At 37.4% G+C, this 21,588-nt stretch overlaps 1 protein-coding gene across 1 annotated transcript in view; it reads right to left on the minus strand.

Moving 5' to 3' along the window:
* Positions 1-2,756: 2,756 nt before the first annotated feature.
* Positions 2,757-21,588, minus strand: part of LOC139144269 (uncharacterized) — a 36,198-nt gene continuing 17,366 nt past the window's right edge. Inside the window, 11 exon segments of the mRNA XM_070714934.1 lie at positions 2,757-5,993; positions 6,149-6,250; positions 7,129-7,229; positions 7,232-7,308; positions 7,884-8,086; positions 9,745-9,861; positions 10,968-12,284; positions 13,989-14,972; positions 18,971-19,081; positions 19,424-19,564; positions 20,206-20,347. Of these exon segments, the coding sequence (XP_070571035.1) occupies positions 5,838-5,993; positions 6,149-6,250; positions 7,129-7,229; positions 7,232-7,308; positions 7,884-8,086; positions 9,745-9,861; positions 10,968-12,284; positions 13,989-14,972; positions 18,971-19,081; positions 19,424-19,564; positions 20,206-20,347 (3,451 nt within the window). The 3' untranslated portion in view covers positions 2,757-5,837.

Genomic DNA, 21,588 nt, shown 5'->3' on the forward strand with positions numbered 1-21,588 from the left:
CTTTATGTCTGGAAAATTGTCAGTTCTTCATCAGATACTCCTGTCACGTATTCCCGCCTTTCGACTTTCTAGACTTTCTTTCTCGGTCGGTATTGCCAAATTTACCTTTACCAAGCACATTCGTCGCCTTATTCCCAATACTCAACAACATAAGCTTTAACATCTGTTCTGTCAAGACTTGGTTTGACCACTCAGGAGCAGTATCATGCACATTTTCTTAAGGTTCTATCAGCATGGCCGTTAACTGCCGCAGGGAGATATCAAAATCCCAGTAGAACAATGCCACACCCACAGAACACAATTTAGCTAAATGAGTGACACCGATCGGTGATGAGTGTTTTGGTGCAATGCACTGTCTTATTCTGTATTCACATAAATGACAAGTCCCTCACTATTCTAAAAACAGAGAAACATATTTGCCTTCATTACTTAAAATATCCTTCTGATTTGGAAAAGTAGTTTCTTGTCAGGCTTAAGAAATTTCATTGTGTCAAATATTCTTATAAGCTTGCTTCATGATATAAAAGTTCTTAGTTATCAGAAGTTTATGCTTGTTCAATTTGCTGGGTAGTTCCTCATCAATTTGATTTGTTTTCCAGGGGTGTTATTTTCCAGGATTTCTGACTTGATCAGTGCATCTGAATCTAAATACACTATTATCAACCCTACCTCATAAGCATTTAGACAAGCATCATACATTCTTGGATGAAAACTACCATCTGCAGGAAATTTTTACAGCTAATTTTAATTTTCCCTGTACTGGGGATTGATTGCACAATGCGCGTGCACACACACACACCCAAGTACAATTACAATTGGGGAAGGGCTGTCATTCAGAAGGGGTCACTCAAATTTCTTACATGCATAGAGGTAGGGGTACTCAAATCTTTTAGAATTTGAGTTAAGCAGTCAAAAATTGGAACATTTTACCCCATTTGTTGAACCACCTATAGACCTTTTCCCGGTTATCCCACAATGCATTGCTGTGGCTGTATCAAACACCGTATAAACACTGAAAACAACAAAAACATACTGATTTTGTGTTTTACAATGGATTGCTATACAAAAAAGACACAAATTTGCAATACCAAAAATGTCTTGTATTCATTGGCAATGAAATTATAGAGCAGGGTGTAAACTGCCATTCTGTTCTATGAGTAACATACCCTGTGTATACCATACGGCTAAAAAGTTCTATGGGTAACGTACGCTTTGTATACCCTTGCCCGATTTGCACCATGGAACCGGTAAAAGAACTATTTTCACCATCGGGATTTAGCCAATCAATTTTGATTGCCATCTTCTTTGCGGCATTAGATTATCAGGAAATTACTGAATTGTTGCTAATCATGGTCGTTTCTGAACTGGTCACACAACACCATCATAGTAAAGTCCATATCCATTGATGCAGAGTATAGGAAATAGCTAGAGTTGAAGTGGATTTAGAATGGAAACCTCACATGAGGCTGTAGGCAGAGTGATGTTCACAAGCTTCTGACCAAAAGTTTGAGGTTTCCATTGTAGAACCACAAGTCCTATTTCTGACTTATACCACAAAAGTTATCAATTTCAAAGTGGACTTTATGTGAGTGACTAATCCCAGTAAATGGCAATATGGCAAACCACAATCAATAGTGGTGGCTACAAATATGCATCATTAGGAATGCCTTTGTTCAGATTGGTCGTTTAGAAACTCACACCTGGCTGTATTATAATTACTTATACACCTGGTCAGTTTTCCATCATTCAAGTGACAGCTCTCATGAAGGATAGACATGACATACTTCTCTGACATTTCAGAAACTGAATATAACAGTGCTAGTCATGTTGACCAGTATCTTTCCCACTTTAACATTTTCAAGTTTGATACTGTCTCCATAAAGCACAACTTGCAGTGAGATTTTAAAATATGAAATTCTAGAACTGCCACGTGTTGCTCAGCCAGTTAGCTGTGATTCAACATTCATGCGTACCAAGAAATATTTGGCATCACAACAGAAATCAACTTGATCAGGAGTGATGAGTAGTGAAATATGTACACTTGTGTCTCCTTTTACTGCCATATTGAAAAGGGAGTGATGTTTTCAGTTGTACTGTTTTTTTCCAAGGGGAATCTATAGTTTTGAAAGATGATAACTAATTTGAATACTGCAATATTTTAATTTGTGTCGAGCATGTTTTAAACAATTTGACAATAAACAAGAATTTTATATTTGCACAAAAATGTGAAGTAAAACGAACACTGCTATTGATGTACTGATGATCTTTTTCAGAAGAGTGTTGGGTTTACTATATTCGATAAGAATAACAGTGAGGCAGTTTACTAAGTTGCATGGTAACGATAGGTCTACAATGTATTTATTGGATTGACTCTTTAAACGCCAAAGTCAATCTTTGTCACTTTTAAAAAATATGTCCCAGTCATTTTTTTCAGATTTTTCCCAAAATTCTGATAACTAGCAAATGTGTCCATTTAGTCTAAAATTATAGAAAAAAATTCCCGAAAAATTTATAAAAATTGATAAAATGTTGCACTAAAATTTTGATGGGAAAAATTGCAGTACTCAAAGGGTTAAATGAATTGTAACAACAAAGGGTCATGTGGCCAAGACAGGTATGTGCTAACCACTGACCTCACTTTGAATCAGCATCCCATGCGGTTCTTATGGCATTCAAATGGGAGACCCATTCTCACAGTTTGATGTTAACAACAGCCCAAACCATCATAGAGAAAAAATACACACAACACACTGGAATTGGGAAGATAACACACATCTTTTTATTTGATGTTTGTCAACAATGGAATACGCAAACACCATGTATGGCCTAAACAATGCATCAGAGTAGCATTGGTGAAAAGATATTCTTGAGGCCCACGGGCCACACAGTACATGCAGCAGAAAATTGTACTGAGGTATATGTGTAAAATAGGGCAGTCAACTTCTTTCCTAAAAAATACAACTGCAACATATAAAAAATTCTATTGCAACAGGAAAATTTTTAAATACAGATATTTTTAAACAACAAATTAAAATATGACTAACATGTGTTCCTTTCCCACCTTTTTCTAAGAAATCTACAAAAATTTAACAGTAACTGGGGAACACATATGGAGGAGGAGGAAATGGCATGTAACAAGTTTTGAAAAAATCAACAGCACAACTTAGGTAGTTACAACACTGTGGTGGGTTGGACACATGGCAACCAACATTTAACAACCCTATCTAGAAACTGACATCAAAAACAACAAATCTTACAAAATAAATGAAGATCCCCTAAAAGTAGAAAAAGTCAAGTTTTAAAGTCATTTTTCTGACACAAAAAAATCTGTATCTAAAGCCCCAAGAATTGCTGGGATAGAACATCACATGATATCAGTACTCTTGTCAAGCCATTTATAGCTTTGACTGCCATGGTGAAACGACACTGAGATTTAGTTTTCATACAGTTGGGAAGCTTAGACGTTGTTGGTATACCCACTTATCATCATGATTTACCACATCTTATTGTTTTCTATAACATAGTTGGATCTCTACAAAGAGAAATCTGGGTGAATGGGTCAAGGGAAGACCATACATACTCCAATTCACTTTGATTACACAAGTTGAAATTGCAGACTTATCTAATGGATGGCCTATTACAATCTGCATGTCTTTCTAGAGTACAATGGTGTCTGTGTGTCTAGGATTGTCTTCAATGATCAGCCCAATGAAGATTACTTGGTTTACTAGTAATCATTTCAAAGAACTGCCACGATTACGATCCACACAATCTCACCACCATGGTAACGTGTTGGTTATAATTACATCAGACGTCTGTCAGACACAAACATACTGACTAAGCAATGAAACATGCAGCCTTACTGTGTTACCATGAATGAAGAGCTCATTAGAATATACTGTAGGACTGACACAATGTGTGGACACTTCATACTTTGTGAAGGCTAACATTCTGTTCTGAATAAAAAATGCTTTTAATGTCTTCAACAACTACTGCATGGTCATGTGAGCATGAAATAGTTTAATTCTTCGTTCTGTATCAATGATTGTCATACATCGTGGCATAAGTTTCACAACACATCTTAGGAACTGAACCAATAACAGTGGTAAGTACAAAGTCCATATATTCTCATTGCAGTCTTCTGTTTGCAACACCTCAACCAAGGCAAGTTACAATGTCATTGATATTATACGAGTTTATACTCAAGAAATCACAGACTAACCAAGCTGTGGTGTTAACTTTTTCATTCTACTACTGTACAAGTCACTGTGTGCATAACCTGCAAAGTTGGGAAATGCTAAAGACTGATCTATTACACACAATTTCTGGTGATATTTAATATTTGTGTTTGCTATGACATTGGAAACAGGTGGTCTACAGGTCTGAGTCACTGTGACGATTTCTAGGAATATATATCAAAATATTCTGCGACAGAAAAAACTACTCAATCTGGGTCAAAAAGGTCAGATGTTACCCCTGCACTCTGATTGGTTAATGTGTTCTAACATTTGCATCAATTTTTCCAGAGAATCAGGTACATTAATGCATACTAGACCATACTGGGGTGTTTTAATCATATCAACAGTGTGTTGTCCACACACCAGATCGATGATCGTGCAGATGAAAATCCCAGCTGTAGACCCAACTAGAACAATAATATCATCCCTAGGGCACACTTAACCCTTTCACCCCCAGTTCCCTGTGTGCAGGTCCAACTTTACCATAGAAAACAATGGATTTGGGTCAAACTATGGTGGTGAAAGGGTTAAAATGATGGGCATCCGTTTTTGCTTGTTATCTTTTATCAAACATAAGCTGTGTGACAAAGTATTGTAGACAATTACAACTCAAAAGAATCTTCATAGTATTCCATGCTCATCATGGTCATTACAGTGTTTTGAAAATATACAAAGTTTGTGCAATACTTGTAAGAGGCTGTAAACCCTGTTGAGGAGAACGGGCTGAAATGATGTTTGTACACGCTGGCCAAACATCAGCTTGCCCATGGCATACTGGCACAGGCAGCATTTCTATTCAATTTCTTACCATTCTCACCTGCTTTGAAACACATTCATAAAATTTCCCACCGACTCTTTAACAAACTAGAGAGCTACTGAAGTCACATCACAATCATACCATTTTGTTACAAAAATTTGTAAAAACAGGCCATAAGCCCCTGACAATTGGTACAGTACTTCTACATCAATACAGCACACACTTTTCACATCTTGCCTAAAAACTAAGCCTAACATCTAACTGAAAGACATCTTGACATAAATTACAGAATTTCATCAAACTTGCTTGATATTTGAAAAAACATTTCTGAGCTTTCAATAGTATCACCTTCTGTAATGATATTTTACAGTTTATATCTCATGGAACTCTTTTTGTTTTCCATGTAAAGTTTCTGTACAGTTTTGAGGATTGTCATTTTACAGGAACAGCTTTTAGGTGTACACCAGACTTTTAGGTGTACACCACATTTTTAGCTAAATTCAATAACCCTGGGATTCTGTCTGGCCTAACTTTGCAATATGTAGGTAGTGAAAGCCTGTTGATCATCACCCCACTTAAATTAAAAGACATTAGGAACATTTGACTTTGAAAGGTTCCCCGTCAGTTTCAAAAATTCCACCTCTGCAAAAGGTTCAGTTAAAAGATGCACAAGGGCATTTAGATCTATGTACACTTTCTATAATAAGAAGAGACTTTGAAAGCATTTTGTAATTAAACATGGAAAACACTATAAAATGTCCCTGAAAAAAACAGACTTTGTCATATCGGGTGTCAAATCTGAAAGAATGAAGATTATTGTACAGAAGCCAGACAGTTCAACTCTAATCATGCGAACTCTCTTTCTTGTACACAGCACCATATCTGCTCATGTACTTCCTTATGTATTCCTTGGCTTTCCCTTTGACATTTTCATTAACTTCCAAATCTTCAACATTCTGGCAGTGTTTTAATTCCTTAGCCATGATACCATGTGTCAACTAAAATGGAAAAAACAACAAGAGAACAGTTATATGGCTATCATGGAATTTCTTCAGTAATCTGCATTGATCATGGGCAATGAACATACGATAGTTTCCAAAATATTGCAATAACCTCATCTTTTCATAGCAAAATAAAAGACCTTTGACATTACCTTCCTGGCTAAGTGTTTGAAGTCATCTGTCTTGTTAATTCTGCCAACCTTACAATCTGGTTTCCTGTATGGATTCAGCACACTTACAACGTAAGAAGACATCTGTGAAAGAGACAATACATATTTTCAATCGAGTTAAAAAAGTCTGAAAGTGCCAATCTAGTTCTTTTATGTGATAAGTCAATTGTTCAGCCACATCTCAATTTCCTTTGTAAATAATGACAGGCATGGACACACATGATTGGCCTATCATGTAATGCCAATTACTACATATCTCAATTTCCTTTGTAAATAATGACAGGCATGGACACACATGATTGGCCTATCATGTAATGCCAATTACTACATATCTCTGCATGGTCATTCAAATCATTGCATTGAATAGGGACATCTGAGAAATTTGGAATTCCTGAAAGCCTTGTACAGTGTGTGTTGTGCCAATGGTTACCCAAGCTGATGAAACCAGCCCCTACAAAATGTGTTCTTTGCGCATCTTGTGCTTGTTTCAATTTTGCATCTACCTGAATGCATCATTAGACATGTTGTTCAGTGGATTACAAATATTGACTTCAGCTCTGAAACCACTTGACAAAGTTGCTGCACACATATCGTATTTGTATCAAAAGTTATCTATCAACAAGTTTAGAGTCCATAAAATAGCCACTGCTGAAAACAGCGCACCAGAATTTACTTGAAGGTGAACAGCTTGTCAAAATAAGTGTACAGCTTTGCTGTCACTGTCATTGTCTTGGTGACATGAATCTTTCAGGATCAAAAGATGTTTAGATGTTCATACTGTGTCATTGTCACGTCAAGTGTGAATGCATTCTCTGACTGTTGGCAGATTTTGAGAAAATGACTCATTCTCTGCCATTGGTTGCAGCTACCCAATTCTCCCAACGACCAACAAATACTTAAACACCATGTCACCTCAACAAATCACTTCTTTAGGGAATTAGTGAAATCAATGAAGTGACTACCTTGCTCCTGAATTCTTCCTTTTTTCGTTTAGCGACTTCACTTGAAGTATCAGCTGCTGCTTGTGTGGCTCTTTTCTTAGTCTTCTCATCGTAGGTTGGGTTCCAAGGTCCATATCAGCCTCATCACCACCCATGTCAGGGGAGTTGCCATCCCATGTTGGTGGATCCCACTGAGTTTGTCTGGTGAGCAATCAAAATGGAGCAATATGTCAAATCACATCTCTGCACACATTTCCCTGATATAAGCCTCACAGACAGCTTAGGAAGCACATCTCTGTGCTGCTCTAGTATATTATATTTCTGATTGGTGCTTACATTGCTGTACAGTACCATATGAATCAAGCAGTTAGTAGTCATTAGGCAGTCACTCAAAGTTTGATCGTTTACATATTACAGAATATGTGTTTTTACACAGGTTGTATTTTATAACAATCAATTTACTTTATCCATAATACATCTACACAAACGCCAGAAGTTCTAGAGTTTATCGTTAGATATAGCATCAGGTCGTATACACTGCTACAGAAAACCTGTTTCCATTTGTAAAACCCTAAATGTGTCATAACACAATGAAAGAACTGCAGTTTACAAATTATAGTTATTTTCATGGCATGGTACTACATTAATCAAACTTGATAGCATTTTTTCTATGTCAAGTTCTCCATTGGAAGTTTCAATACTTTGTATCATGAAACATAAAATACACTACCAAATCTATGTCTTCTATGTTTTCCTTGAAGTTTACCCACACCTACCTTGTTTTGCTGTGGTAGTAGTATACTTTGCCCTCAGCATCTCTTGCAGTTTTCCATAATGGTGGCAGTACAATGGGTTTGGGTTTTGGAGGAGATGGAATGTCTGGAGTTTGTGATGGTTGAACAACTTGAACTGTTTGTATTGGCTGAGATCCCAATGATGCCAGACGCTGGTTTAATTGCAGTTGCTGTAGTTGCTGCACCTGTACAGATCAAAGGAAATGCTATGATTGGAAGCTTGGCAGAGTAGTAATAAGAATTATATGAGTCACCGCAGTAAAACATCAGGGAGTATCATGTAGAATATTAAAAGATATCATATCATTACTGTCAGATTAAAATGTGTTGTTAAAATGCAGTTTAGTCAAACCATCAAATATACATATTAAAGAAATGGACCATTTACAAAAAACCTTTCATACTGCAGCAAGTTAATCCTCTTTCTAACAGGCTCCATACACAAACCATAGAAATAAAAGATTAAAAGAAGTTAATATAATGGGTAACTGGAGTTCCCTTGACAGTATTGTAAGGAAAATGACACGTTTTTCCAATACTTTCTTGATTCTTTGACCCTGCTCATCCCCGTCGCCTAAATAGAATAGTTTCACTATGCAGTCAAGTCTGCCATTGTTTATTTTCATTTACGACCACGAAATTTCACCCTCTACAAATATGCAGTTTCATCTGTTTATAACAATTATCCTTTCATCTGTGATGAGTTTTTCCTAGTGACCATTACAATTTTGACTGCTATATTGTTGTTCTCACAAGATTCAGACCGTTTGATACTGGAATGTTGAATTGCTTTTCCACGCAGTCAATGCATTCCAGTTCACACTATGCTGTTAATCGGCAGCATACATGACCTCTTTGTTTCAAGTTTTGGGTTTTTTGACGCTGAAATTTCACCAAAATGTCACTGCTGTATCCAGAAATTGTGTAATCAATTTCTTTGGCTGTGTAAGTTGATTTGAAAATGATAGAAAGTTGGAATGGTGTTTAAAAAATCGTACATAAATTAGCATAAATTAAGTGGTCATGGCAGATAACATGGGGTTGCTTGAGTGTAAGCCCCTCCCCTTGTTTTACCATCGCTTTTTTGCTGCCACACTGGGGGCTTATACTCAGACGAATGCAGTACTTCTCAAAACATGATTAGGGGGGTTTCCTTGTCATAGTATGATCTGAGACAGTAACAGGCATACAGCAAATGATCACCAACTCAACATGACACTGACATAACAGTCACACTACATGGCATATCTATGTGTACATGTACATTTTCCATGGATTTAGGGTTTTCTGTCCCATCCAATCAAGTTGATAATTTATCCAATGTGAAAAACAAAAGTCTCAAACTTGCCACATCAGACATTCTTGAAAGAAAACTTTTGTATTAAAATATAGTAAAGAATATCAGAATGACATTTTGGTCTTGAAATAGTGACCTTGCCCTTGTATATCTATAAGGCCTGTCATCATTTGAGTTATCTATAACAACATAAACCCTGCAAGTTACACAGGTCTGTGTGTTTTGCAATCACACATCTGTAAACACGATACATTTTGATGAAATTTAGCATTTCACTTTTCTCTGTTAAGATATGAAAAAGCTCACAAACTGGGAGCAAGTCTACCATACACAGGTCTCATTATCAGCTAGTACACATATTTTCTCTATTCCATGCACATTCTTGAAAGAATAAAATAAAATAAAATAAAACAGTAAAATACTTGTCATTCAAGGATGCATTTATTTCTCATAATTCTCTAATGAGAAAATATACCATACATCTCATCTGACAATTCTGTCATACACTTATATATGCAGAACCATGCATAAATTTATGCATCCTACCTGTTGCATGTTTTGTTGGATATCTGGTAGCTGTGTGATGGTTTGTTGGACCACCATTCCATCAGCTGTCACAAAGGTAGTTGTTTGACCTGGCATGGGCGTTGGCTGAACAAAGCTCTGCAATTTAGAAATTTGAATTCAACATCAAACAATCAGGAAGCAAAGAGTTCACATGATTCAAAATCAATAATCTGGTAAAAAAATTTATACAAGAGAACACTTCAATACATCCAAAGGTACATGTGATCTTTACATTTCAATACTTATCAAAAAAACTAGCTTAACATCTGCTGTACTAATAAAAAGCTGTAAAAGCAAAACTTATATACATATACCTACTGACCATATAGCAAGTTAAATTAGTAAAATCATGATGATAAATATCTACGTTTTCACAGGCCTTCAAATGTTCAAAGTCTATATTAAAGTGCAGCATGGGACATATTATGCCAAACAGGTTTTAACCAACTTGACCCGATGGTGACATATTAGCTTGGTAGGATAAGGGATCAATGGTATTATTTTAGCAACAGACTACCTAGCTAGGTAGTTATACCTGTGTTTCAAAAACTAACTGTTACTTTAGATGTACACAAGAAGGAACATCTTTTGGATGAATTTGAAAAACAATTAGACTTGGAATAATGTTTGGTAGTTTGTAATTTCAATGACCTCTGAGATGAATTTGCAACTTCTTTGATTCATGAATATTGACTGGTAAAGCATTCAATTGTCAAAATTGTACAAGAAGCCACAGCTGCATGTGAGTGAGTGCTTTCTACAGCGAAGAACTGTATACACAGAACCTGTATGGATACACCTACAGGGAACAATGTCGACTGATTTGTGATTGATCAGTTTACTCTCCTGTTCATAATGGAAATTATTGATAATTATTGTGTCAGGAAAATGATTTACTGAATTGCAACATTGTAACAAAGTCTCACTGTGAAATGGTCAAGATGAGACCAAAGAATTCAAATTGCTAAGTAACTGTTGCTGGGGAGAACTTGCAACATTCCTGAATGCATGGACTTTTGTGATTTCATTTGTAAGCAAATAAACAGTTGGAACCCAAAAACAAAAAGAAAACTGCATACAAAGTACAATTTTGCATCATCAATTCGAAAGTATGCATTTGTAACATTGCCAGTGTAGCAACTGAGCAAGTGTTGAATTCTTTGGCATTTGCATTGAAAAGATACATGAACAGACTGCTGTACCTGATGGACCATTGGAGACTGTGGCACATAAGTCTGCTGAACCACATAGCTGCCAGGTTGCTGTGATTGTGTTGGTTGTTGTGGCTGTTGTTCAGTTGGTGGCTGTCTGGGTGGTGGCGGTAACTGTGGAAGAGCTTGTGAATATGCTGATACCCCACTAGAATATTGCTGCTCTGATGGCATATCAAAATGCGCCTGTGATGACGGAGGTTGTGGGGGTGGTGGCAGTCTCTGGGATGGTTCCCAACCCTGTGATAATTCTGATGCTGGCGGTAGTGCAGTCATACCAAGATTAGGGTCATTTATTTGGTGTGGTGCAATGCCATCACTACCTTGCTGTGCCATAGCTTCTTGATGAACTTTGGTAGGGTCAATTTCAAGGAGGGATGGTGGATGAGAATGGGAATGAGATCGCTGGATAGGGCTTTCAATGACTTCATGAGGTACCATTGGCATGGATGGTGTTTCAACATCCATCATTGGGACAGATCTTTGTACTGGAATCATACCAGGATCAACTGGCATTATTTGTCCTTGTGGAGGCAGTATGGGAGTCTGTTCTATACCATCCGGCTCCATGGTGGCTGGCTGTATGGGAATTTGCGGAGGCTGCATAGGTATTTGGGGTTGCACTTGACCTCGGAACATAGTTGGATCTTGGACAGGAAACTGTTCACGTTGTGCGCCACCATCCTCAAACACCTGCATTTGACTGTTAAAAAACTGTTCCTTCGCTTTCTGCATTTCTTCCACTCTCTGTTGCTGCTCCACCTTTCTCTCAAATATATATCGTCTTTGTTCCTTCGTAAGTTTCTTCTTTGAATCCACTTTTTCTGTTTTCCCTTTCCATGGTTTCCGCAACTTGGGTGGAGTGGAATATTCTGAGGAATGCCTGTCTGATTCTGAATGATGTTTGCTTCTGTCATCATAATGGCTGTACCCTGAAGGACTACGTGATCTTCGTCTTGAGTATCTATCATCATATCTGTCTCTATCTCTGTCACGGTCTCTGTCTCTGTATCTGTCACGATCACGATAACTGTCCCTGTCCCTGTAACTATCTCTCTCCCTGTAGCTATCTCTGTCTCTATAACTATCTCTGTAGCTTTCTTTGTCACGGTGACTGTCTCTGTCTCTGTCCCTGTCTCTGTCTCTGTACCTATCTCTCTCCCTGTCACGTTCTCTATCTCTGTCAGAGTCTCTATCTCTGAAGTAGTCTCTGTCTTTCCCTCTCTCTTTGTCTCTACTTCGATTATCAATCTCATTATCTGAGTCCTTTTTCTCTGGTCTTTCCTTTTTTGGAATTCTGAATATTTCCTGAGGGACAGACAAAAAATATCACAAATGTTATTTTTTGGAGTGTTAAGTTACCCTGAATACAAAAGCGCAAAAACTGACATCTTTCCCAAGCATAACATTATCAAGAATGTTACTGATTTGATTCTTGTAACCTGACAGTAAAACATTGCAAATATACAGAAATTTAATAAATCTCCTCATTTTTGTGGTGACGTGTCAAGATTCAACTTGTCTCTGTAATTATCAGTCTCTGTATCTGGGTCCTTTTTCTCTGTCCTAGACTGGATAAATTCAAATATTCATGATAACTGTGAAACTGCCCAGTATGCATGCAAAAAGGAGATCACGTCCTCCCATGATGAATGGTAAGTGTAAATTGTTAAATGATCACACATAACAAAACTGTGAACTTTGTTGAGCGAAAATTCCTAGGTTTTATATACCTTACTCATTCAATTATAAGACCCTGCTCAAGTATAAGACCCTCCCCCGCTTTTAGAGGATTTTCAAAAATGCTATACATCGTATATAAGACCTCTCCCTATTTTAGTTCAAAAAGAAAAATATAAGCTCTTTTTGGTATTTATATATAAAACCAAATATGAGCTAAAAAATCACACAAATCAAAATTGACGATAGTATGATTTCAACGATCACACATGCCAATTTGTTGCTGACTGACCAACTAAAGATTAAGAAGAGCCTCTAACTTCCACATTATTCAAGTGACGGTAGTTGTATCAGACTTCCCATTGACACTCTCAGGGTTGTGTGGTCGGATCTGTGTTTGAGCCTATGAAGAGCTGTAATGTAGATACTTTTTGCCGTGCAGGGAGTGTATGTATGAGCATGGTGTTGTAAATTATTTAGTGGTTGAAATTTTCTGTTGGACCTAGAAAAATCACTAAAGGTGCTAAATAATTGACATTGACATTCCTATAATGGAACAACAGGTAAAACTAATTTTTTCCTTGTTCTTTTATTTCTGTACCCTTCTGTTGGTCACCTTCTGTGGCCCCTCCTAAAAATAATAGAATAGTCCAATGGCAGCTCTACTAAGCTGCATGCTGATGCATGACGTGTGCTGCCAATTTATGGAAGGGATTATTGTTTGTAGCTAACAGTTTACACCGTGGATGGATTCTTACCGTTGACTACTGAGAGATTCATTGCCATGTCATTTTTTACTCGACACTGACCTTAGATTTGCAGAAAGGTTGGTTGTTTTTATTTGCAGCAAATGCATGTACATACACAATGTTAACTGATGCCGATCGGGGAACATGTTTGACTTTCCGTTTTGAATTTTCTCTGACTTTCAATAATTGCTTCAAACTTTAATTTCACCACATAATTTGGTTAGCCAGGGATTATTTCAGCAGTAGAACTTTGAACAGCGATAAAGAATGCATGTCAGTTAGGTTGGGAAGTCATCGCTAGATCACTGATTTATCTCTGTAGGCATGGTTGCCTGTCAATGTACATAATTGTGAGTTAGTGAGAATGGTTAGCCCATGTAAGCTTTTGTACCATCTGAGAAAGAGTATGTAAAAGTCTAGAGTTATGCTGAATGGACATGAATAAATTAGCATAAATTAGCAGTGTTGGCGGATGGGGTGGCTCGATCATAAGATCCCCTTATAATTACACCCATTTAATGTTGCTGACCCCAGGTCTTATAATCGGACGAATACAGTATAGCAAATCACAACAACAACTAACCTTCAATGTACTCCAGCCTTCTAGTAATCCTTTTGCCATGTCTGCAATACTGACAGTCTTAGTTTTTTCTTTAACATCTTCCATCGAATCTGAATCTGAATTTGATCCTTTCTTGGATTTACTTTCAGATTCACCATGGCTAGCAACCGCTGATTTATCCTCCTCGGACGGCATCTGTTGTTCTTTTGGTTTTGAAATTTCTTCACTGTGCGTACTTTCCTGAGTGGCCTCATCAATGTTTTCATTGTCTTGACTTTGTGATGAATTTTGGCTGATGGCGCAATCTTGTCTTTCATTTTGTATATCAGTATCATTGGTCACTTCAAAATTCATTTCATTTTCCGTTTCAGTCTTCCCAGATGTCCCAATATTCTCCTCTTTATCATTGTCATCTTCATTACTCTGTTCTTTGTCTTGTATGTCCTCATTCTCTTCAGCTATCATTTCCATTTCACCATTTTTAACTGCCTGTATTCTGTCCTCACAGACAGTGTCTGTCTTTTCTGATTCACTGTCAAGTTCAAGTTTCACACTGTCTACCAATGCCACATTCAAATCAACCTTCTTTCCATTTTCAGAATTGTCACTTTTAATTGACAAAACACTGTCTTGGGAATTCTCACCAGCGAGTGCAGAAAATATATTCTGGCTGCTTTTAGAGTCTTCATCAATACTATTTTCATTCTGTATTGCCAGCTTCCTTGGTATTTTCCTTCTCTTGGGAGTAGACTCACCTTCAAGTTCACTTTCAGAATTCTTCTCACTCTCTGGATATTTCACACTGTCTACTGGACTCATGTACTGTGAAGGCTGTATTGTCATTGGAGTAGCTGATCTTTCACTGGCACTGGAATACTCAGCATCTGCATCTTGCTTAGCAACCCTCTGTGCTTCCTTAGCCCATGTTTCCACGACAACCATCACTCTACTTTCCTCCAATATAGTCTTGTTTGGAATGGGCAGGTGTCCCAAGGTCAATAGAATCTGAATAGGGAAGCACATAAACAAGAGATAAGTGTGTGTAACTGTCAAATCTCTTGTGTTATACATTACTCCATCACTGTAAGGATGTTTAACCCTTTGCACCCTGACCCCCTGGTACATGTACTCTATGACGTCATCGGACATTTATGTCCGAGCCGGGTTCAAAGGGTTAACATCTACATGGTGACTGTGTTTCATTGAGACTCTAGCATAGCACAGAGGTATGCCACAGGCTCTTCAGGATGTCAAAGGGCACAGGTTATCTGTAAAACAAGTCTTTTTTGATAGCATCCTTTCTTAGCTAATTTAGCGTAGTGTTTAAATTTGCCAGTTTAAGATGCCACTATTTTAAACTTTCCCCATATTTACTATGGACAAGATATCTCTTCAGCTGAATAAAAAACACGCTGATTGCAAAGAAAATCCAATTTGCTGAAAAGCATGCATTTAATACAAAGTATTTCACAGTATGTAAAGTGAATGTCTCAAGACAAATTCACCATGTCCACAACATTACACTTACATGCATTCGTATGATACAGGGCTCGAAATTAGCGGTAGTCCTGCGTCCACAGACTACCAACTTTCCCTGGGGCTACCAAAGTCCATGAAATGGTAGCCCACACGGACTACCAAAGCCTGGGACATGAAATACTTGGCGTGCGATGTCCGTCACTTTCGGACGAGCTAAATGCAGTCAACCTGCAGTTTCATTTGTTTGAAGCAGTTATCCTTTCACCTGTGAAGAGTGTTTTCTGGTAACTATTAGGCCTACAATTGTCACTGCTATGTTGTTGTTTTCACAAGATGCAGAGCGTTTGATACTAGAATGTTGAGTTGCTTTTCCGTGTGCAGTCTTTGCATGCCAGTTCACACTATGCTGTTGATCGGCAGCATACAAGACGTACTTGTGTCAAGTTTTGGGGTTTTGATGCTGAAATTTCACAAAACTGTCACTTCTATATCAAGAGATTGTGTAATCAGTTTGATTTGAAATAGTAATATAAAACACTGTGTCAGTTAAGCTTGGCTGAGTTTCGCTGTCTTTTATCTATGGTTGTCGATCAGTATCAATGTATTACGTTCTGTATAGAGAGACTCGGGTGTAACAAGGCATGCCAGTTCATAAAGATCATGAGAATATTTTTTTTCTGTTTTTCTTTACTCAAGTTAAAATTTCTTTGGATGTGGAAGCCGAATTTCAAAGTGATAGAAAGTTTTAAAGTGTACATAAATTAGCATAAATTAAGGGTTCGTGACACATAACATGGGGTTTCTCAAGTTGAAGCACCCAGAGTTTTACTGCTATTTTGTGTTGCTGAACTGGGGTATACACTCGAACGAGTACAGTATCCCTAAAGTAAAATATTCATGGACTACCAGCCATTGTCACTGGGCTACCAACTTCAGAAAATGGTAGCCCAAGTGGACTACCAGGGAAAAAAGTTAATTTCGAGCCGTATGATACATATAATGTACATTATTGTACACCTGCGTCTGTAACCTATGGAGTTTTGTTGTACTGTAAATTTCGGTATCAGAGGATGCGGAGTCCAATAACTTTGACACGGAGTACAATAACTTTTGGTGTCATTGGACGCTATTTGACCTTTGACTTCAAAACACCTTTATGTCAGCGCAGGGAAAAAGGAGAGATTATTTTATTGAAGTTTTTAACAAAAAATATACTTCTAAACATTCAGTACTTCACAACCTTAGTAGTGGTGAATCAAAAACCTGTGAATTTGGGCAAAATTATGCTACTAACCTACAATTTCGATCACGTACACTGCACCGCACGAGTTTGAAATTTCGTTCTGTGCGCTTAGTGGACGCGCTGAACGCGTTCTCAGTTTGCTCGCGATCGCTCAGTGCAGTGCGGGACGGGTATCCCAAAAATGCTTTAATTTTGACTTCTTCGCGGTGAAATTGGACCAAAAAGGCGTATAATGATAAGGTTACAGTGTTCTCCCCAGGCCGTTTAACAGGATCGGCCCCGATCCTTTATTTTTTTCGCCCGATCCTTTATTTTTTCGCCCGATCCTTTATTTTTCAATGCCGATCCTGTTTCATGTCCGCTGATTCTCTTTGGCGGCGATTTTGTCACTTTTATTTCAGCGAGCGTATCAAGTGTGAAACGGTTCTAATGTGGCGATAACACGACGTGCCAGATGATTAAAAGGTTTATTCCATCGCCCAAATGTGTGAAATGGTTAGACTGTTCTCCTTTCATGTCGATGCTTTAGGTGTTTTACACACAATGCGGCAGGGTTATCGGGTGCAAAGCACCCAAAGTCACGCTTGTCTGTGAGGAGAATAAATGGGCGGGCCGTAGTGCAAATGAACATCGGCTAAGATGGATGAAACTTAATTCAAAAAGCATGAAATGTGTTATGCTGCCGATCGTGCAGACAACGGCCATTTTATACAACGGACATGGAGTATACTCAACGAAAGGCTCAGTGTTGCATCTTTGCCAGCGGGCACTCAGTCAAAGCATCACTGGTTGAACTGTCATTGCCACCAAAGTCTCGCACTGGTAAGGATCCAAAGGTCAGGAAAAGTGATTTCGATCAGAAGTGGCTGAAATCGTACGATTGGTTGAGACAAACATCATATGCAAAAATGTATGGTACTGCCGTGTGTTCAGATTGTTGCGTGTCCGAGTTAGCACGCTTGTCAGCCATATCGAAATTTGTGTACGTCAACATGACGTTGAAGCCATGTGTGTCACCTCGTGTCACGCATTCGTAACTTGCATGGGTTCGTTCGATTGACTTTGAGAAACAGTTGAACTTGATCCAGTTTCAAAACCCATGACCCATTTTACAATATTCAAGGTACCATGAAATGAAATAAAAAGGAACTGCATGAGCGAAAATAATCATTCGTTTGATCATATGAATACAGCAGCTATGTACGTACGGTTAGGGATACAGTATAGGTTCAAAGGTCGCGTGTGTCAAAGAGTGCACCACACAATGCAATGCATGGCGGCCGACGCCGTGCAGTTGTCGAAGTTTCGTACGTTTGTCGAAGTAGAAGTCGATGCAATTTCAAATCTTGTTCTTGAAAATACCCGGTATCAATATTTTCGGGCTTCTCTTTATTATGAATTGAGTTTTAAAGTCAACATATTTCTCTGCAGGCATGCTCTGCTGACTCCGAATTGTAAGTGCAATATTCAGTCCCGTATGAACTTGTCCGTGTAACTGTTTTGCCATGGACGTTTAAAAAAGACGTCCATGGTTTTAGCAATCAGGCTACAGACAAACTGTAGTAACTGAAGATCACATAAAACGTCTGATTTTGAATGTTATTCTAGACAGAACTGGAAGACTTTAAATGAAAAATACGGATGTAATATATAAAAGATTTTACTTTATCCTTTTTAGAGATTTTTTCTGATGCTATGGAGTGATGTGTGTATTGCATAATAAACATAACATTTACATAGTTATTGTTATGCAAATTAGCCGATCCTGTTTCAGAAATTTCTGGGGAGAACACTGAGTTATTCACAAAATACCGGGATTTATATCTGAGTACATCGTGCAGCGGAGGTATTGTCCTCGCCGCTAGGCGTCGAGGACAATACTGAAGTGTACGATGTACTCAAACATAAATCCCTGTATTTTGTGAATAACCTTATATTGTACAATCAACATTCTAAAAAGTTCTTTTCAACTCTTTCTGAATACATTTGCAGATAATACACTAACTGATTTGCAACCATAAACCTACAGGGTGGTGGCTCAAGCTTTGGTGTGGTAGGGACCTACTTGTTCAATTCTACCTCTTTCATGAAGGATATATACCCCTACAATAGTGATCAATGTTTTGAGTAAACTCAGTAATTCATTCTTGCCGAGAAGTTATACCATAGGGTTCCTAGCAATGTTTGAACACGAGTTATTGACAAAATGCTGTAAAAAAATAATTCACATATTTTAGCCAGACCAATACAAACTAAGATTCACAAAAACAGTTTGCCCTACCTGTGTTTTCATCTCTTGTGAATTATTGCCAATATCAACCATCCAACTCCAGATCAACTTCAAACCATGGTAGCTGAGAAAATGCTTCAGACAACTCTGGCTAGTAGTTTCCTGTCCAAGATGAAAATAAAATCAGCTTTTTTGTTTGCATCAACGAAGAAGTTCAATAACCAACTTCAATATTTCAGAGACGGCAGTGTACCAAGGGTTACTCTGCTGTTAAAACATGAAGGTTTACAGATTACAGATAAATGTATCAGTATGTACAATGTAGTGTCAACGAGAGAAGAGAACAATTTTGAAAATGGAAGACTGCTTGATGTCTTGAAATAATTGACATATATAGACCAATGGTACTTCAACAATACATTAAGATGTTGTAGAAAGACACTGTCACTTTCAAACACTAAGAAGGTAATGCATGAAATTTTAAATTGATAAATTGGTCTTTACCTGGAGAATTTTTAAAAGTTGAAGTCTTTGTGTTGCAGTTTCTGATCTGACCATAAGACGAGACAGATTAAGAGTTTGATCCTTATCTTTCATGCCCTCGCCATCAAGATCAAAAGACATCCGCTCTATTTCTTCATCCAGCTTAACATGCACAAAAACAAAAGTTTGGCATTAAATACAACGTTAACCATACAGGTCTTATGTTACAACGCAGAAATAAATACTGATAGATTGTAGAATATTCATCATTAATCATAGAGCTCAAAATGGGCAGAAATGACATCTGAACTTATTCAACTTTGATTCACCAGACTGCTCACATTTTTGACCCAGAGCTTTAAAATTCAGTAATTTCTTGTTCCGATTCAAACTGAAAACCTATGGTACCTACTCAATTGGCAAAGAAATCAGAGATCAAAGTCTCTCATTTACATCCCACATCACTCAATTTTCATACAAGATCCATGACAGTAAACATCTGACCTGCATGTATGAAACTGCATATCAAAATTGTCTGTTAACGGCAGTAAAAATGCTTTCTGTGACATTATTAGCAAAGTTCTAGGGCATTAACTGTTTTGTCAATATCTTTCCTTTAGTTTTGATGAATTGATATTATCTTTGAAAACTTAATCAGAACAAATTTCGCTCCATTTCAATCTGCAAGTGAAATAATTATGGCTGTAGGATATGCAGTATATACATGGTGATGTCATTCCTTCTTGACCTTTGAAGAAGATCAGACAAGTTATGACACTGGCATTGCTAATTAATCAACTTACAGATTGGTCCTCAAAGTCTTCTTTCTTTTTCTTTTCTAATTTCCGTTTCTTCCCCTGAGATGAGCGTAGCGGTGTGGTTTTATTTCCACCCAAGAAACCTCTACAATTGTTAGCACCACAGAAACACTTCTGGGCTTCTTTCCTAATATTAAAAACATACAGTACACAATATACTTTTAAAATTTACAGATGTATGCGAGCAATACAAAGCCTGGTGCAGCCTGGTAAAGCTTGGTAAAACCTGGTAAAGCTTGGTAAAACCTGGTAAAGCTTGGTAAAGCCTGACAGATTTCTGAATCCAATGATGAAGAAGCCACATAATTTTTCATTCAATTCAAGACTTTTGGCTGATTTCTGATAAGTATAAGAATGTGATCATGGAGAAATGGAATAAACAACAACTTACATTATTGCTCTGTACTAACTGTATTTCATCGAAATGAAAATATTTTTTTTATAACAGAGATTTTTTGTGAACTTTGCACCAAATATAGTGCATCTGTACTTTTTTGAACACCTTACTTGGAATACTTGGTCAACAAGTCTCCCATGAAAATTATCAGCAATACTCTCTTTCATAACAAAGTAAATTCTCTGGAAATTAATCAAATTCTAGAGCACCTTACATTAGACTCATTTTACATGAAGCCAATCAATGGACTATAACTGTGACTTTCAACATCAGCAATTCCGCTAATACCCATAATATTTGGGCTATTGGTCAGTTTAAGTACATTTCTGATACTATTATAGAAATTTTTACTTTGGAATCGTTTACCTTTTGATAAGTATTGCAATGCTGCACACCTTATACATTGTGGCATTGGATCAAGTTAGAGTAACTCATCATTTTGTTTTCATAACTAAATTCCTTGTGTTTCTATTCTGTGTTACTGTAGACATATTTGCATCAACTTTACGTTCAAAACAGTCACTGTTTTCTCAAATAGGAGCATGAAACTATTGCTCCTAAATATCATCTTAACAAAGGGTTATAGTTTATAGACAGTCTATTGCAAACCTATAAACACACAGTGAAGTACCTAGCTGCAACATAGCCTAAACCACTGTACCTCTTCATTTCCATCATAGGCTAATAGCTTTTTAAGCATTTATTTTAGATTGTTACTCAAAACAACAGAACAAGTGTCGAAGAGAGATTTGATTTCACTCTCTTCCTCTGTCAATGATAAATTCAAAGTCTAAAACTCAGCTCATGGATTTTTACATTCATATAACCAGCGAATTAATGTTTACTGTTTTATTAAGTTTTCATCTGGTGTATTACATATGATGCATATGGAGATTTGGCATGGCATTTTCTATCATAACACAAACTTTTAGTCAGCATGACTTTTTTATTTAGGTATTACTGGCAGTTTG

The sequence above is a fragment of the Ptychodera flava genome, chromosome 11 (assembly GCF_041260155.1).
Source record: "Ptychodera flava strain L36383 chromosome 11, AS_Pfla_20210202, whole genome shotgun sequence".
In the NCBI taxonomy this organism is placed as follows: domain Eukaryota; kingdom Metazoa; phylum Hemichordata; class Enteropneusta; family Ptychoderidae; genus Ptychodera; species Ptychodera flava.